The following is a 16025-nucleotide window of genomic DNA, read 5'->3' as shown; positions in this document are numbered from 1 at the left end:
TAATGGTTGCGAGGTTAATGGAACCATATTCCAGTTTTTCAAAAAAAAAAAACAGAAACAGAAGCTACTGAAATGAAGGACTACAGACTGATCTCGTGCTGTAATGTTCTATACAAAGTCATATCGAAGATTATTGCGAATCGACTAAAGCGTCTTCTCCCCCAGTTTATCTCAGCAAACCAGTCAGCTTTTGTTAGTGAGAGACTCTTGATTGAAAATCTCCTGCCACTACTGAAATTGTCAAGGATTACCATAAGGAAAATATATCATCTCGATGTGCCATCAAGATTGATATCTCCAAGGCTTTTGACGCTGTCCAATGGCCTTTCCTCCTTAATACTCTCACCGCTATGAACTTTCCTCATCAGTTCATTCACTGGATCTCTTTATGCATATCAACGCCATCTTTCTCAGTTCAAGTTAATGGAGAGCTGTCTGGTTATTTCCAGAGAAAGAGGGGACTTCGACAGGGATGCTCTCTTTCTCCGTACCTGTTCATCATTGTTATGGATGTTCTATCTAAACTTCTAGACAAGGCGGCAAGCACTCAAAATTTTGGCTATCATCCTCGCTGCAAAAGTCTAAACCTGACCCACCTGATGTTTGCAGATGATCTTATGGTAGTCACAGATGGGAAAGTGTGATCTGTAGAAGGAATAGTTGACGTGTTTGACAAGTTTGCAAAATACTCAGGCCTGAGAATTAGTATGGAAAAGCCGACCATGTACCTGGGAGGGGTAACAGAAGACATCCAGATGGAGCTGGAGAATAAATTTCATTTCAAAACAGATAAACTTCCGGTGCACTACTTGGGCTTACCACTAACCACCAAAAGTATGAATACTACTGATTACCAGCCTCTCATCGAGACAATAAGAACGCGAATAGGATCCTGGAAAAACCAGTACTTATCTTATGCCGGTAGACTTGAGCTTCTTGGCTCAGTTATATGGAACATCTCCAGTGTCTGGTTATCAGCTTTTCGTCTACCGAAGGCGTGTATTCGAGAAATCGACAAGATCTGTTCGGTCTTCCTATGGTCAGGTAGTGATCTTAACCCTCGGAAAGCAAAGTTGTGTTGGGAAGAGGTTTGTCGCCCTAGAGAAGAAGGTGGGCTTGGTCTCCGTTCATTAAAAGATATGAACAATGTTACCGTCCTAAAGCTCTTTGGAGGTTAATCTCTAACAAATCATCACTCTGGGTCAGATGGATTCACTCCACACTCCTTAAGAATGAGTCTATTTGGTCTGTCAAAGATAATGATCAAAAAGGTTCATGGATGTGGCGAAATTTTTTGTAAGTTCGAGGGCTGGCTCCGGAGTTCTGTAAAGTTGAAGTTTATAATGGGAAAGGGGCATCTTTCTGGTACGACCAGTGGTCTCCTTTAGGCTGCTTGATGGATATGTTGGGAACAAGGGGTCAGATCTATACGAGAATACGACAACATGATACGGTGCATACTGCGAGGACAAAACGTAGAAGAAGAGTCCACCGCTCAGCGGGTCTGATTCAAATTGAGAACCAGCTCCAGTCTTTATCTCGTTCTGAAGAGGAGGATGTTGTCCTTTGGAAAGGGAAACAAGATATTTACAAAGATCAGTTTCTTACTTCAGAAACTTGGAATCACATCAGAACTAAAAAAGAAAAAGTCTCTTGGCACAGAGGAATCTGGTTCACTCATGCTACGCCAAAGCACAGGTTCTGTACTTGGCTAGCTATTCGTAATTGGCTCACTATGGGAGATAAGATGGTCACCTGGAACGCTGGGATTGATGGAACATGTGTTCTATGTATGCAGCAGCTGGAAACGAGAAACCATCTATTTTTCGGCTGCGATTACTCCTCATCACTATGGTACAAGCTGATGAATGTTTTTATGGGTAATGGTTACTCAGAAGAGTGGATTGATGTCGTGCTCTTCATACAGAAACCAAACCTGGATCGAACCAGGAGCTTCCTTGTTCGTTACGTTTTTCAATCTACAATCTACATGATTTGGCATGAGAGAAACTGCCGCAGGCATGATGAGAGGCCGCGATCTCCTGAAGTTCTCTTTGCCATGATTGACAGACTGGTCAAGAACAGAATTATGTCCATTAGAGCACAAGACATGAGACTTGATTGTGCTTTCCAACTTTGGATTGGAGCTGTACAAGCTTGATTCTTTATTAGGTCTTTTGCTTGCAATTTTAATATGCTAAAGTGGCTCTTGCTGGCTCTTGCTGTAAAAAAAATACATTTTTTCTTTGAATTAAATTTAACATTTTATTCAAAAAAAAAAAACATATTGGTTTTGCAAAAAAAAAACATATTTGTTTTTCAAGCTTTTAAAAAAACATAGTGGGTCTTTTGTTCTTTTGCTAAACAAAACATATTGGTTTTGCTCTGGTAATATTTCTAATCGGCATGTTCATTCCAACAAAACCTAAAACTACTTAAACCAGATGTTTTAAAACAGTCTTTTAATAATGACAATGACGAACATATAGAAGAAGTCTTCTAATATCTATGATTTCTCTCAACGTAAATGTTGCATATGTGATATGTCCAACATGTTACTTTAGTATATCCTCATGATTGTTGAATGACAGTTTTATTATTTCATTTTTTAATCGGCACTTTGGTCTTTCTTTTATTTCCTCGTTTGTCAACGTCTTACTAAACTGTTACTATGTTATTGGTTTCTACATTTTAATGAATTTGAAAATCCAAATCAAATGTATTGTTATTGGTTATATGATTTTAAATTTTTTTATTCAAATTCATTGTTATTGGTTTTATGATTCTAAAATAGATTTTCAAATCAGGTGTTATTCAATTGTAAGGATTTGATTAAACATTTGATTTGGATTTGGATTTGAAATTTTGAATAGTTTTAGAAGTGTTTTAAAGAGTAAAATACAAAGAAACAAATATTGAGTCATACTTTGTTATTTTGATTGGATTTGTTTTATTGGTATTTTTTTCCTATAAGAAATCTATACCGAGAACCCTAGAGAAACTTTTTAAAATAAATTATAGGCCACTTTAGAAGTATTGGTTTTTTGATTGTTCCTCACAGTATGCCTAGAAGTCAACGCGACCATGGAAACAGAGACAAGAAAGACGTACAAACAGACGTTTTTTAGCTTCGGTATTGACTAATGACTAGATATCGTTACAGGCAAGAGAAAAAACAATGGTTCATCTAATGATGATGATGAATATGTAGAAGGTCTTCTTAGTTGGGTAAGTACAAACGACAAAACTTGTGATTAGGTTTCGTTTTTAGTCATCCTTTTTTACTAAGGTCTTATTAAATGAATGTACGATTATGTTTTGTCTCTCAGGTATGGAGAAGCTGGAGAGAAAACGTTATACTAAGCATGATCGATCCGAGTTTAACCCCAGTATCAAGGAACGGTATCTTGATGCATACAGATTGGTCTATTATGTGTTCAATAGACTGGAGCGAGTAGACCAACAATGGCTTTGGACATCAAAAACCTTCAGAAGAAGGAAAATATATATATCACATGAAGATGATAATTAATTAGTTGCAAATCCATTCATTCATCTATAAAATCCATTTATTTTGATTTTGAAATGTATATCAATGATTTTGAAATCTGTTTGTTTGATTTTGAAATCTGTTTGTTTGATTTTGAAATCGAAGGATTTGTCAATAATTTGTAAATCCAAAACTTTTTTATAAATCCACTAAAATACTAGAACCAATAACATTTGTTAAAATAAAATCACTAATATAACGAAATGACAACAGATCGTGAGAATAAGCAATTTTTTTTGTCAGCTGTTGAATAAGCGATTTAGTAGGGAAAATCCATTTCTTTTAAAAGCTGTATTCATCAATTAAAAACTAAATTATATTTTCCCAAAAAAATATTCTAAAATTTACGAGGGAGAAACAATGAACAACGTTTTAATCCTTCCAATGTGAAATTAGCTAAAAAGTTACGCTTTACACCAGAATCATGTCTTTTATTGGTGACCTCCAAGTACCCTTTATAAAGTTACACAAAAAAAAAAACTGATTTTGTTTTATGGGGATTCCTGTAAACATTTTTTTTCCAATGTTCTACCTAGTTTGGATTTTTTAAAATCTGAAATCAAAACTTTTTTGTGTAGGATAAACACGTTAAACCACTAGATTAAAGAAATTTCCACAATATCTATTTTGAATTTTTTATTTGAATTTGAAAGTGAGTTTTTTTCTTTAATTAATATACTTTAGTTTTAAATTAAAATCTAAAATATAATCTCAAAAGATGAATGGCACAACTATTAATGATTATGACGAGATTTAATGGCATACTAGGTGGTTGCCCGCGAATTCGCGAATATAAATAGTTTTTAAGTTCAATATATATAATATTTGTTATGTTTTGACAAGATATAATATATATATTTATTATTTATAAAATTGAATGTGAATTTTATTTGTTATATATTTATAATAAACAGATTTATATTTTCTTATTTCCTTAAGAATATAAATAGTATGATTTGTAATGTTTTATTATATTTAATCAACAACTATAGTAAAAATAGTTAATGTATGCTCCAATTTAATTTGTTTACAGTATTATTATATGCTATGTAATTTTGATTTCCAAATGTCATTCAATTAATATGACCTTCAATTTCCGATAATATTTTCTAAAAATAACATATATACGAAAACACAAATAATATTTTTCTAAAAGATGATATGAACATACTAATTGCTGAAATCAGAAAAAAATTCATCGGCTAGTACGTTTAGAGTAATTGGCCATATGGATTATTTAACATTAAACATGCTAGATTTGATATAAATAACCAAATAATTTTGGCTAGTGGAAAGTTTAGAGACATTGTGTGCAACACTCAATGAAATAATGCAGATAAATTAAAACAGTTTGACACACCTTATATATACGATTAATATGGAATTTGAGTCAAGTCTATATGATTATTCTTAATTTTTATGTATTATTATTCTTAATTTTTGGCTAGTAGAAAGTTCACAAACATTATATGCAACAGTCAATGAAATACTTCAAATAAGTTAAAACAGTTTGACACACCACACATAGATAACTATTACTCCTCTGTCTCATAATAAGTGTCATTCTAACTTTTTTTTTCTTGGTACACAAAAAGTTTCACTTTACAATTCAAATGCAAATTATACTTACTTTCAGCTGAAAATTAATTGCAAACTGCATTGTTTTTATAAATAATTTTATTTATCTCAAATACTATTGGTCAGAAAAATGTAATTAATAACAACTTAGATATATTTCCGCTATTTTCTTAGTCTGTATGAAAAATGTCAAAGTGACACTTATTCAGAAACGGAGGGAGTATGGTATTTGAGTCAAGTCTATATGATTATTCTTAACTTTTGTGTATAATTATTTATAAGATGCACAAGTAACAAAAATTTAACTACTAATTTTTTTTTTATTTATTTATATAATATGCAAAATAATTTTTACAGAATTTGCTTAAAAATGTATTTTTAAAATGTATAACATAATTTTTTCATTTGTAAAAACCATATTGTTTTGTACAGATTTTTTGATGGAAAATGCAACTTCATTTTGTTTTGTATATCTATATTTAGTTTACCTTTTTAATTTAAAATTAAATTATATATACACGTTTGTATATCATTATCTATACAATACACAACTAACTAAAATTACTAATTACTAATTCATTTGATTTTTTAATTATATATATATAACATACAAGGAAAAGTTTTTAAATCTCTTTTTTCTTTACCATTTCATTTTAAAATGTATGAAATAATCTAACAGTTTCTTCAGTACTTAATGATTTTATATATTTGTTAATAGAAAAGCTTAAATATGTTTCTTATCAAGAGTTACTTTTACTTTTACTCTAAATTATATTATATATAATTTTGCATATTATTATATATATAATACATAAGTAATAAAAAATATTAACCACTAATTGTATTTTGTTTTTATTATCTATAGAACATGCAAAGGAAGTTTTTAAATCTCTCTTATACGAATAAAATATATTTTAATATAAATTATAATTTAACATGTATTCTATAAGTAGTTTTTATACATAATATTATTTGATATTTTGTTATCTAATTTTTTTATAACTTGCCAAAAGTTACAATATTAGCTAGATATAACTGGAAACATTATAATAAATGAAAATCTAGCATTGATGACACAATTTCCTTAAATACAAATTTGTGATAGTCATTATTGGTAAGTATTATTTGTTTGGTTATTGACATAAGTTGATTCTTGATTTAGTTTTTTTTTAGAACTGAGTTAAGTAAATCAAAAATAAAAAAAATCATCAACCAAACAAATTAAAACAATTAATTAGAGAGCTCTCATATGAGTGACACATAAACAAATATCACTAAAGTTACTTCTCAATTAATATATAGTAGGATATCGTATTCCCATTTTATTATCATTTTGGTTTTTCTTTGATAATATTTCTACTCGGTCTTTTGGTTATTTGATAGTGATGACGGCGAAAAGAGAGAACAAGTCTTCTAATGGTTGTATATGATTTTTCTCAACGTAAATGTTACTTCAGTATTTATATTCTTTTCTATTCGGTCATAATATATCCTCACGATTGAAGAATGATAGCTTTAGTATTTCTTTTATTTCTTCATTTGTCAATAATCTACCAAATTAATTACTAAGTTTACATAAATGTAATTCTATAAAATTTATTTTCAAATTTGAGATCAAGATATAAAGAATATTATGTTTGACATGTTATCCCTAGGGATTAAGCATTTAACATCAAAGCAAAATCGTACAACTATTAATGATTAGTACAGGTTAAATGGCATTTATTAACATTTTGGTTTTGCTTGGTAACATTTCTAATCGGTCTTTTGATAATGGCGATGACAAACTTAGAAAAGAAGTATGATTTCTCTCAATATAACGTCGCATATGTCCAACATTGTTTTCTTTACTAAAATTTTGCATTAGTTTAGATGATCAGCATACAACTAGGAGCAAGAAACAGAACAACAATACACTATGTCCAGGGTCGTCTCAAATTATACTAAGGCCCTGTTTAAAAAAAATATTAACTATATATTTTTTTTTTGAATTGATGTTAAATTCATTACAAGAAAAAATCTTTTTGAATTAATTATATATTTAACAATGTAATGAAATAATTTTAAAAGTTAATAATTTTATCTATATATATTTGACGTTTCTCTTTTAATTATATATTATAAATTTAAGAATGCAGTAAAAATTTAAAATTTTAAACCAAATTTATATATTTATTTTAAAAAATTTCATAAGTATTTATTTTATTTTAAAGTTTGGGCCATGTTTGACCGCTCCACTAACACATGCTATTAGAGGGCCCTGTGTATGTCCAACATGCTACTTTAGTTTTTTATACTTGGTTTGTATTCGGTCATAATTTGTTCTCACGACTGATGAAAGATAGCTTCAGTCTTTCTTTTATTTCTTCATTTGTCAACCATTTACTAAACTATTACGAAATTGCTCAAGAGTGACTTTAATATTAGCTAAAAATATATATAATCAAATGACAACATTTGAATATAACAGTTGTATTAATTAATTTAGGAGAAAATAATTCATTTCTTTTAACAGTTATATTAATTAATACAAACTAAATTATATTTTCTAAAAAATATTCTAAAAATTTAGGAGGAAGAAATAATGAACAACATTTGAATCCTTCCAATGTGAAATTAGCTAAAAATTCAAGATCTGCACCAGAATGATATCTTTCACTGGTGACTTCCAAGTGTTTTCTAGGAATTTGCAAAAAGGAAACTGATTTGTTCTTCAAAATTAGTCTAAAGAACAACATTCCAATACCTAAACAGATTTTTCAAAGCTGAGTTGTTTTTGAAAAAAATTATTTTGCCCTTTCGAATCTTGGAATCACAAAGACAATCCCCCTAAGGACTCTCGGAATCCTCAACCGACAACACTCCTTTCGTGGTGTTCTTCAGAACTCTTCAAAACTGAGTTTTTTCTGATATGCTATATGCAAATTGAATAAAGCTATAATTTAAAGAATTATAGTCCAATGCCTAAACTATCTTATTTCCATATACAAAAAAAAAAACTAATCTGAGGGCATGATCATATTTGTGTGTTCGTGCACATGATCTAATATATAACAGAATACTTTTACAACTCATCCGTTTGAAGCTCTCAATGAGTTTTCACATATTGAACATCTTGCCTTCTATTTCTATTCAGAACCAAATCCTTTTTGCTGTTCTCTTTCACAAACAACCAAAGTATGATCATCTTAAAGTGTTTGGGTGTCTATGTTTTCCTAATCTCAATCATTTTAATTTTCACAAACTTTCTCCTCGATCAACACCTTGTTTGTTTCTTGGTTATCCATCTCAACATAATGGATATCGTTGTCTTGATCTAAAGACCAACAAAATGATACTTTCTCGTCACGTTTTCTTTGATGAGACAATTTTCCCAGCTGCAGAAAAAGCTATATCATCATCAGAGTATCACTTTCTTCAAGCTGATGATGAACCATCTCCTTTGTTTAAAGCTATTCTTCAAACAGGTTCCCAGCCGGGTCCTGCTATTCATCATCAGCCAACTACTTCAAATATTCAAACCACAACCTCTGTTCCTTCTCTACCGCAACCTCAAACCGTTCCTGCTCCTACTCATGCAATGCGGACTCGGTATTAAAAAGCCAAAGAAACAGTTTACTTTACTTTCCACTTTCGCCTCTGCCTACTAGTCACAAAACAGCCTTATTGGATCCAAACTGGAAACCAGCAATGGATGATGTTATTGACTCTTTTATTGAGACTAAGACTTGGGATCTGGTTCCCAGACCAAGCAACACTAACATTATTAATTGCATGTGGCTATACAAGCATAAGTTGGATGCAAATGGACAACCGTTTAAACACAAACCGCAACTGGTGGCCAATGGCAAGTCTCAGGAAGAAAGCGTGGATTACAATGAAACTTTCAGTCTTGTTGTGAAACCAGTTACAATCAGAACAGTCCTCGAAGTCAGCCTTGCCAACAACTGGCCAATTGTTGGGGTCAAAAACGGTTACGACGGAATTACCACCCGAAAATCCTCAGAGATCGTATTTCCGAAAGAGTTAGTAAAAGAAGGGATGTAATTTTCGTAAAAATAACCTATACGAGGTTATTTTTACGAAGAAGTGTTCTTTGGGATTCAAACCGAACGATCGTCCCGCTCGGTCGCTACGAAGCGACCGAGCTCGGGCCAAAGCTCGGTCGCTACGTAGCGACCGAGTGATCGTCCCGCTCGGTCGCTACGTAGCGACCGAGCTCAGCCAAGCTCGGACGCTACGTAGCGACCGAGCGATCGTCCCGCTCGGTCGCTACGTAGCGACCGAGCTTGAGCCAAAGCTCGGTCGCTACGTAGCGACTGAGCGATCGTCCCGCTCGGTCGCTACGTAGCGACCGAGCGATCGTCCCGCTCGGTCGCTACATAGCGACCGAACTCGAGCCAAAGCTCGGTCGCTACATAGCGACCGAGCGATCGTCCCGCTCGGTCGCTACGTAGCGACCGAGCTCGAACCAAAGCTCGGTCGCTACGTAGCGACCGAGCTCGAGCCAAAGCTCGGTCGCTACGTAGCGACCGAGCGATCGTCCCGCTCGGTCGCTACGTAGCGACCGAGCTCAGCCAAGCTCGGTCGCTACGTAGCGACCGAGCGATCGTCCCGCTCGGTCGCTACGTAGCGACCGAGCTCGAGCCAAAGCTCGGTCGCTACGTAGCGACCGAGCGACCGTCCCGCTCGGTCGCTACGTAGCGACCGAGCGATCGTCCCGCTCGGTCGCTACGTAGCGACCGAGCTCGAGCCAAAGCTCGGTCGCTACGTAGCGACCGAGCGATCGTCCCGCTCGGTCGCTACGTAGCGACCGAGCTCAAGCCGAAGCTCGGTCGCTACGTAGCGACCGAGCACTCGTTTCGCTCGGTCGCTACATAGCGACCGGGCTCGAGCCAAAGTTCGGTCGCTGTGTAGCGATTGAACCTTTCCGAACATCGATACGACACCAGTCCTTGCATTCTCGTCAAACCTTCGAATGCTATCTCCCGAAGACCGTAGCAAGCTCAGTCCATGTTTCCCGCTATTCTAATTCATCGATCAAACTTCGCGGATTAGAAACCGCGGAAAACTCGTAGTAAACGTGTCGAGTCGGAAGACGGCCCAAAGGGACCTAAAACACGACTCGAGGCCCATCCTACGATTTTTCTTAACCAAAAGCCCGTGAACCACAGCATGGTTCGCGCTTGGCCCACGAGGAAGGATAAATGTCAAGTTTCCGCGGATAAATACGGAAGTTTTGAAGATAATTGTGAAGATCGGGAAAAATGGAATATCTCCATTTTTATGCTATGACGGCTTAAGGGCAGAAGAGTAAAAGCGTAAACCGACCTTGGAGCTAGTATATAAGGAGTCCTAGGCGAGGAGCAGAGGGGAGAACTTTTTCAGAGCAAACTTAGCACTTAGAGCGATTTAGGCAACTTTCCGTTTTTGTTATTTCGAGCTGCGACTCAATTAGGTTTAGCCGTCTTAGGGTTGCTAGAACTAGGAATCTCGCCGACAGCTCTCGAGCCCAGGCTTATACCTTGTTGTAACGCTCATACGCAGATTCGGAATAAGATCTACTTTGCTCTCTTTTCGATTTCTTATTTTTATCGTTGTTATTCTCGTGTTCTGATTGCTTGACGTGTGGTAATTAACAGATATCCGGGTCCTCTGGGAAACTAGGGTTTTCTTAGTTTCCTTATTTAAACGGAAATCGACAGTGCGAATTTCGGTTCCCACAGTTTGGCGCTAGAAGGAGGGGGCCTTACGGATCAATCTAACCCGCAAAAGCCACACACAGTCAGACATGTCAACCAACGACGCGGATAACGTGCAAACTCCCCTTAACGGAGGCAGCGGCACCGATCTCCACACTCCGGTAGCGGACGTATCTGCGGCCAACGCGCAAGCCAACGCCGCGACTCTCGAGGAGTTTAAAAAGATGTTCGCCACCTATGAAAAAAGGTCGGAAGAACAGGATAAGCTCGTGAATACCTTGACCAAACAGGTTGAAACCTTAACGGCAAGGACCCAAGCTATCCGTCCCCGCGGAACCACCAAAATCCGCGGGAAGAGGCTCGATTTCGCCACCCCACTCGATAGAGCAGGAGTCGCGCGGGAACGACCTTCCGGTCAAAACCCCAGCGAGAAGTCTCCCATCGAGAAGGGGAACTCTGAAAGTCTTCCGCTCCCTGCAAAGGACTCGGAGGATAACGAAGCCGAACACATTGACCTGGATCCTAGCGATGTCTCCAACGACACCGACGAGGATGTCGACAGACATCCAAGAAGGACCAGAAGCCGATCCGCTCGGGAAGGCTCCCCGTTCGAAAAACCAATGACGGAAGAAGAAGAAGTCGCCTATTGGAACGAACAAGAGGAGCTGGCCGAAAGGCAAACCGAGCTCACTCGCAGTAAGCGCCGACAGGCTCGGAAATCCACTGACGAGACATCGGATATCCGCGATCTTCGCGACTACATCACCAAGACTGCGGCAGAAGTGAGAGCCGTAAAGTCTCAAATCCATCATGCTACTAGTGCTGCCCCCGAGATCGATCGACTGCTGGAAGGAGCTCGAAAGACCCCCTTTACCAGTCGCATTTCGGACATGAGGGTGTCCGATCCGGGAAAGATCAAAGTACCGAAGTACGATGGTACGGCCGATCCGAAAGCGCACCTTCAGGCTTTCCACATCGCGATGGGAAGAGCAAGACTGAAGGACGGCGAAAAGGATGCCGGCTATTGCCGCCTGTTCGTCGAAAATCTTGAAGGAGCAGCGCTCGAATGGTTCGCACGCCTTCGTCGCAACACCATCGGGAGTTTTCGACAGCTCGCATCGGAATTCCTCAAACAGTACTCTGTATTCATAGACAGGGAAACCTCCGATGTTGATCTCTGGAGTCTCTCCCAGAGGGAAGACGAACCCCTCCGCGAGTTTATCAGTCGGTTCAAACTGATAATGTCCAGGGTCAGCGGGATAAGCGACAAAGTGGCCATCGACGCGCTGAGAAAGACGCTCTGGTACAAGTCGAAATTCAGAAAATGGATAACTCTCGACAAACCGCGAACGATCCAGGACGCCCTCCACAAAGCAACGGACTATATCATAGTGGAGGAAGAAACTAAAGTCTTATCGCAAAAACATAAGCCGGCAAGACCATCCTCGAAAGACGCAGATCCGAAGGGGAAAAAGAAGAACTCTCGTAACGACAAGTACGTCCATCACGAGGGGGAAGATCTCCAAGGAGCGCATAACTATGCGATCAATTCGGATCAAGGCCGGACCACGGGCAACACATGGACTCGCAATCAAGGGTATGACGAGAACACCTTCTGCGAGTTCCACCAATCCCGAGGACACTCCACGACTAATTGCAAAGTCTTAGGAGCAAGACTGGCCGCGAAGCTGCTCGCTGGAGAGCTTTCGGAAGTAACTAGCGTCAAGGATCTCATCCTCGATTCTGATCGGCCTCCAAAGACGGACAGAAATCCGCCCGCCGAAAAATCTCCTCAACGAAACCAACCTGGGGATAAACGCGGTAGGAGGCCGGATGACAAAGGGAACGATAACAATCGTCGCAGAGTCAATATGATCATCGGAGGATCTCAATACTGCGGCGATACCGTGTCAGCCATCAAGGCTTACCAACGGAAGGCAGAATCAAGCGCAAATTGGCCTACATGGTCTCCTCCTCGAGACGGCCAAAGTTGCTCGATCACCTTCACGGAGGAAGAAGCCGGCGGTATCGACCAACCTCACTGCGACCCGCTCGTCATAGATCTCGTCATACGAGATTTAGAAGTCGGAAGGGTACTCGTCGATACGGGAAGCACGGTCAACGTAATCTTCCGCGACACTCTCAAGCGGATGAGTATCGAACTCGGAGAGGTAATTCCGACGCCAAAACCACTCACGGGTTTTTCAGGCGAAGTGTCGATGACTCTCGGATCAATCCAATTGCCAGTCATGGCCAAGGAGATCACGAAAATCGTCGAATTCGCGGTAGTCGACCATCCCGCTATCTACAACGTGATCATGGGAACCCCATGGCTCAACGCCATGCAGGCAGTTCCGTCAACTTACCACCTGGGTCTCAAGTTCCCAACGCCGAGCGGAGTCGCGGCCATCTGGGGATGCCAAAAACAGTCGCGACTATGCTTCCTCGCGGAGCATAAGTTAAGGCAAATCACGGCTTCTGCAAACGGCAAACGCGCGAAGATAGATCGATCTTCGGCCAAAAGCGCCCCGCACAAGGACGAAGTAAAATCGTCTGTCAACGCAAACGCATCGGACGTCGAAGCTCGACATAAATCCGAAGCCCACGCGACAACTCAACCGGAACATCCGGAAAATAGCGTCGACCCAGCCACGATCGACACGGTCAAGGCGGACATCGCGACACCAACCGCCGAGTAAGAACACTCGCGGCATGAAACAGAACTACGAGATGGCTTGATCCTCGAAAGGGGTACGTAGGCAGCTTGTCAAAAGACGAGTTCAGCTATCCCCCTCTCTAAAAAGGGGGGGGGAGTGGGTGCGTATACTCGTATACTCCCACAATCGCCATTATTGTAATCGAGTTTTTAGAAACATAAAAATTTTTACAATATACACTGTCTTTTTATCGAAAACGCTTACGCTTCAGTTTACGCTCGTCTGCGGCCTCATCCGGCCCAAAAATCGTAAAGATTATCACCTTTCAAACACGCAAAAATACACGCATAATCCTCGAAAATAACTGCGAGACGTCGCAAAAAGTTAAAATTCGAGGACAATGCTAAACAAATTGTCCGAACGCGACCACCAAAAACTTTACACCCCGTTCGTCGATTGGCCCCGACGAACACGCCAGCCGTCTTAAACAAACGCAATCCGATCACTCTTTTGATCTTTAAAAACGTCCAGCACAAGGACAAAAGCGCGCTACAACAAAAATCCGAAATTTTGGTTTAGCACTTCCAGTTGATTCTGAGAAGATGCTCGATTCGTACCATACAAGTCATATAAGCCGAGAACATATCGCGGACTTTAAACCGGTGCGAGTCAGGAAGAAATCGCAACAGGAAAAACGATAGCCGGCTAGTCACCGCACAAACCTTAACCGAAAGTAAACCTAGGTCTTGCCCTAAACCCAACGCTCTGGTCTCAAACATCTCAAGGCATGATATCTAAAAGATACGAGATCATAAACCATGCCTCTCCGTTCGTATCTCAATGTTCTCGAAAATCGTAAAGACAGATAAATTTTTACGAAAATCACGAACGAACCAACAGATTGAACGTCTAATTAGAACTACATACGAGACGACAACTCGTATTTACTTCAACCCTACTCAGGAAAAACTCGAAACAAAACATTTATCATATAAATAAACCGCGTAAAGCGGCAAGGGATTCAAAGCCACCAACGGCCAGTCCCGGAAATACAAATACGGCCATCTTGGCCTAAACGAAATCCAAATTCAAAGGGCCACATTCGGCCGAAAACAAGGATAACTGATCCATCCCTCATAATCCAAAGTCAAAGTCCCCGGACAACGAAGCACCAAACGCATCCGCAGGACGATCCACTTCCTCGCCACCATCGTGAAAATCGATCGGGACCTCCTCGGTATCAGGAGAAACCGGGATGGAATCCCAGAACCCTTGAATCCTCTCGTCGATCGGAGGGATAAGCGCCTCAGCGTGGGCACGGTCACTCATCCCACTCTTCATCAAGCTCATTTCCTCTTCAAACACATAGTCGTCGGCTTGCGTCCTCCAAAGACTTCCGACCGAACCACGGCACTCGCGAAAGTCGCCCACCGAGGTAAAGGCATTCTTAAGGTTCCCGTACTCAACCTGGAACTGAGATGCGCGAGTCTTCATCACCTCGACGATTTCTCTTTTGCCTTTCCTCTCCGCTCTACGAACAGCCCGCGCATGATCACGAGTAAGCTGTGCCTCTCGCTCCAGCATCTCGCCTTGCACGCGAGCGAGATCCCGCTCCGCTTTCTCCGCCTTGAAGCGGTAGACCATGGCTTCTCTATGACCCGCCTCGATGGCCGAGCCCAGCAAGCTCAGGCCCTGCAAAATCGATGGGCATGTTACAAATCCATACATAGGATAATCACTAAAAAAATCCCAAAAAAAAACTAACCCCATTGATGATGCGAGATCCTTACGCAACGACTCTCGGCCTCGCCGATTCTTTCGTAGGAGGAGGAGCATCGAAACCCGATGGCAGCCCAGCAAAGAAGTCATCGAAGTCCGGAATGGGGGCCTCGCTCGAACCGCTTCCGTCGCCGTAAGCAAGGTTCGGATCCCATCCTGGAAGCATAGAGTCGTCCATCGAAAACTCTATGTCGCCAAGATCGACATCTTTTCCCTTCCAAGAGCTCGACTCCGGCGCAGCCGTCGGAGCTTCGACGGGATTCTGGTCGTCGGGTTCGGAGTCGCTTCCCGTATCTGCGTCCAAAGCTGGACCAGGTTGCACAAATTTCAGTGCCTTCCGAACCCTTCTCGGCGTGAAAGAAGTCCAGAAGAAGGGACCATTCCTGAGAAGATCCCTCACCGCGATAATGTCCTCAGGGAACGGAGCAAGAGGATTGATGAAGGGACGATTGTTCGGCAACCTCCGGAACAGTGGAATGCAACTCTCTTCGACGGACGCAGCGTCCAAACGAACAAAGAAAAAGAACTTCTTCCACAAGTTGAAGTTCGAAATGAACTTCTTAACCACCGACATAAATTTCCGAGGGACAAACCTATGCTTATCCGTATCCTTGACAAGTTGAAGCCTCAAAAGCGCTTCATAATGATCGACGGAAAGGGAAAGGCCATGCTCATAGCTTAGGATCAAGATCCCAATAAGGTGCTGAATGGCAAGGGGTGTCAACTGACTTATCGCGACTTCGAAGCGGTCCAACACTC

General features: G+C 39.9%; 1 protein-coding gene across 1 annotated transcript; it reads left to right on the top strand.

Annotated features, from left to right (window-relative positions):
- The first annotated feature begins 707 nt into the window (after positions 1 to 707).
- LOC125607208 lies at positions 708 to 2161 on the top strand. Its single transcript, XM_048777067.1, has 2 exons — positions 708 to 1173; positions 1302 to 2161. Exons 1-2 carry the CDS (start codon positions 708 to 710, stop codon positions 2159 to 2161), a joined length of 1326 nt encoding a protein of 441 aa, XP_048633024.1.
- The last annotated feature ends 13864 nt before the right edge of the window (positions 2162 to 16025 follow it).

The sequence above is a fragment of the Brassica napus genome, chromosome A3 (assembly GCF_020379485.1).
Source record: "Brassica napus cultivar Da-Ae chromosome A3, Da-Ae, whole genome shotgun sequence".
Taxonomy (NCBI): Eukaryota; Viridiplantae; Streptophyta; class Magnoliopsida; order Brassicales; family Brassicaceae; genus Brassica; species Brassica napus.
The sequence above is the reverse complement of the archived record's forward strand: the minus strand, read 5'-3'. Positions and strand labels throughout refer to the sequence as shown.

What these genes read in the sequence shown, in the direction of transcription:
- LOC125607208 (XM_048777067.1), top strand. Translation starts at nt 708, where the DNA reads ATGGAAAAGCCGACCATGTACCTGGGAGGGGTAACAGAAGACATCCAG. An exon ending in CGTCCTAAAGCTCTTTGGAG is followed by an intron (nt 1,174 to 1,301) that starts GTTAATCTCTAA and finishes ATTTTTTGTAAG; the next exon opens with TTCGAGGGCTGGCTCCGGAG.